General features: G+C 61.2%; 1 protein-coding gene across 1 annotated transcript; it reads left to right on the top strand.

Moving 5' to 3' along the window:
* Window positions 1-516: 516 nt before the first annotated feature.
* C2CD4B (C2 calcium dependent domain containing 4B) lies at window positions 517-2,281 on the top strand. The gene is made up of 2 exons (XM_002753199.6): window positions 517-607; window positions 809-2,281. The coding sequence occupies exon 2, from the start codon at window positions 848-850 to the stop codon at window positions 1,937-1,939; it is 1,092 nt and encodes a 363-aa protein (XP_002753245.4). The 5' UTR covers window positions 517-607; window positions 809-847; the 3' UTR covers window positions 1,940-2,281.
* The last annotated feature ends 381 nt before the right edge of the window (window positions 2,282-2,662 follow it).

Genomic DNA, 2,662 nt, shown 5'->3' with positions numbered 1-2,662 from the left:
CTACCAAAAAGGCCATAGTCCAGCAGAGGGAGGGAGACGGTAACTAAGTACACTTGGAAGCTATATTGGTCTGCGCACGGCGAGTGCGTGGGGACAGGAAAACAGAAGCTCCCAGGACGTGCAGGTCACATCCAGGTCACATGCAGAGTGAGTGACGGTTTATCTCCTAGCCAAATTAACTTCCTGTTTCCTCATCCTGCTTCACCTCCAAAAAGCCGTAAACATTTTCAGCAGTCATTTGTTCCTTGGCAGGACGACAGGGCACCCTCTCTCTTCACCTGCAGCCTTTCCCAGGCCTTGTCTGGGGCTTCACGCGCTCACTGCAAATTCAGAGCTGACCAAGAGGTGCCTGCTCCCGCGACAGCTTCGCGCAGACCTGAGCGCCCAGTGCAGAGTCCCAGATGTCGTGGGAGAGGGTGCCGGGAAGGCGGGCGGTGCAGCGCCTCCGGGGTTGGGCCGCGGCGGCTGGGCGGGACTCAGCCTACGGCATAAGAGGGGAGCGCCACTCTCCCGGCCGCAGTACTGAAGCCGGTGCCCCAGCAGCGGGCTAGGAGCCATTGGCACTGAGCTCGCAACCAGACCCGGGGACGCTGAAGAAGAGGGAAAGGTCTGATTTCTACTTATTCGTTTATTTAGTACCAAAGAGCGGAAGCGGGGCTGATTTGTGGGTGCCGGGGAGCAAGGCTGGAACTAGTCCAGGGTCTTAAACACGTCGAGACATTAACAAGGTCTAGGGGAGGGATCCAGCCGCGCCGACCGGCTCCAGCAGCTCCAGGCGCCCAAACTCAGCAGCTTCTCTCCCCGGCAGGCGCACTTCTTCCCGCCACTCCCAGTCCCGCCTCCAAAGATGCGGCTCCTCGAGAAACTCTGCTCTTCGGCTGCAGGCAGCTCGGCGCCGGAGCCCGCCTTTGCCATAGTGCTCACGCCGAATCGCATCCCCGAATTCTGCATTCCGCCGCGGCTGCCGGCGCCTTGCGCGCTCGACTCTCCGTCCCGGGCCGCCGTCCTGCCCAGGCGCTGCGCCGCCGAACCCGACCTGTGGCCTCGCGCGGCAGACGAGGGCGCCGGCCACACGGACTGGGACCCGCGCTCGCAGGCCGCGCTGTCGCTGCCGCATCTGCCGCGTGTGCGCACCGCCTACGGCTTCTGCGCGCTGCTGGAGAGCCCGCACACGCGCCGCAAGGAGTCGCTCCTGCTCGGGGGCCCGCCCGCGCCCCGACTCCGGGCCCAAACCTACGGCGGCAGCGGCCCGGACGCCGCCCTGGGGACCCTACGCGGCCCGCAAGCTCCGCTCCCGACCACCCCGGCGGCCCCCGGTGGTCCCCGCCCGCCCCAGGACGCGCTCGCCCCGCGGCCCGGCGGCTGCCGCCTCCTGCGCGCCCCCAACGGACTGCTGAGCCGCGCGCTGCGGGCGGGGAGGAGTCGCCGCCGGGCCCGCGCCCGCTCCGTCTCCAGTGGGAACGAGGACGAAGAGCGCCGCGCAAGCTCCCAGTCTCCGGCCCGGGACCCCTCCGCGGGCCCGCCGACTTCCCGGGACCCGCTTCCCGAGCGCCTGGTGGCCGAGGGCACCGTGGCTCTGGGCCGCGCCGGCGACGCCCTGCGCCTGGCCGCCGAGTACTGTCCGGGAACCGGGCGCCTCCGCCTCCGGCTGCTCCGCGCCGAGGGCCTGGCCGGAGGCGCCTCCGTGCCCCGCGCCGTCCGCTGCCGCCTCAGCCTCGTACTGCGGCCGCCGGGTACCGCGCGCAGGCAATGCAGCGCCGTCGTGGGGCGCAGCCGCAAGGCCGCCTTGGACCAGGACTTCTGCTTCGACGGCCTCTCGGAGGACGAGGTGCGCCGCCTGACGGTTCGTGTCAAGGCTCGGGACGAGGGCCGCGGCCGAGAGCGGGGCCGCCTGCTGGGCCAGGGCGAACTGCCTCTGGGCGCCCTCCTGCTGCTCTGAGGGCCCGGCCCTTCCCCAGGCACTCCCGACACTGGACAGCCGTCTTGTACAAAATAAACGTTATTTATTTTTCTATTTATGATATTGCTTTATTGTCGTTTTAGTTTCTCACTTTACAGATTTGTCATCCTTTATTGGTAGAGAAGAAAAAGAAGACTCCTGCTCTCTTCACAGGACTCCCATTCCTCTTTTCAGACCATTTTTGCATTCCAAGGAAAAAGGTGTTGGTGTGGGACTGGGAGAGAAAAGAAGTACACCCATCTACATTGTTTTTCATTCCTCTGGCTTTCTATTAATGTTAAACAGGTTTTCCCCCCAAATAAAACAAATTATTCATTCAGAGTCATGCCTAACGCTACGATTCATAGACACAGCTTTACATACCGATGCGGCATAGGTAATATTCTCATGTGTGTGTGCACAATGAGGTCTGATGTACACATAGGATATTACCTATGTGTCTTTCACACCAGAGTGAAAGACTCTTCTAGCATAAGGATGGATACCTTTGTAGGAAGAAAATTCCTTTCATTGTAGAAAGAACTTTCTTATCTAAGTTATTTTTTCAAAAATTGCTGAAGAAAAGGGAAGTGGAGGACCTTCCAGTAGATGGTAATGTAGGAAATGGCTTTTCCTGGCGTCTCTCTTCCTTACCTAGGAAGTCTTATTTCAGAAAAGAAATCTTTCCTGCCTCTGTAAACAAGGTGATATTTTTTGTGGCAT

Source organism: Callithrix jacchus, chromosome 8, assembly GCF_049354715.1.
Source record: "Callithrix jacchus isolate 240 chromosome 8, calJac240_pri, whole genome shotgun sequence".
NCBI classification, from domain to species: domain Eukaryota; kingdom Metazoa; phylum Chordata; class Mammalia; order Primates; family Cebidae; genus Callithrix; species Callithrix jacchus.
Note: the sequence above shows the minus strand (reverse complement) of the source record. Positions and strands in the feature narration are given on the sequence as shown.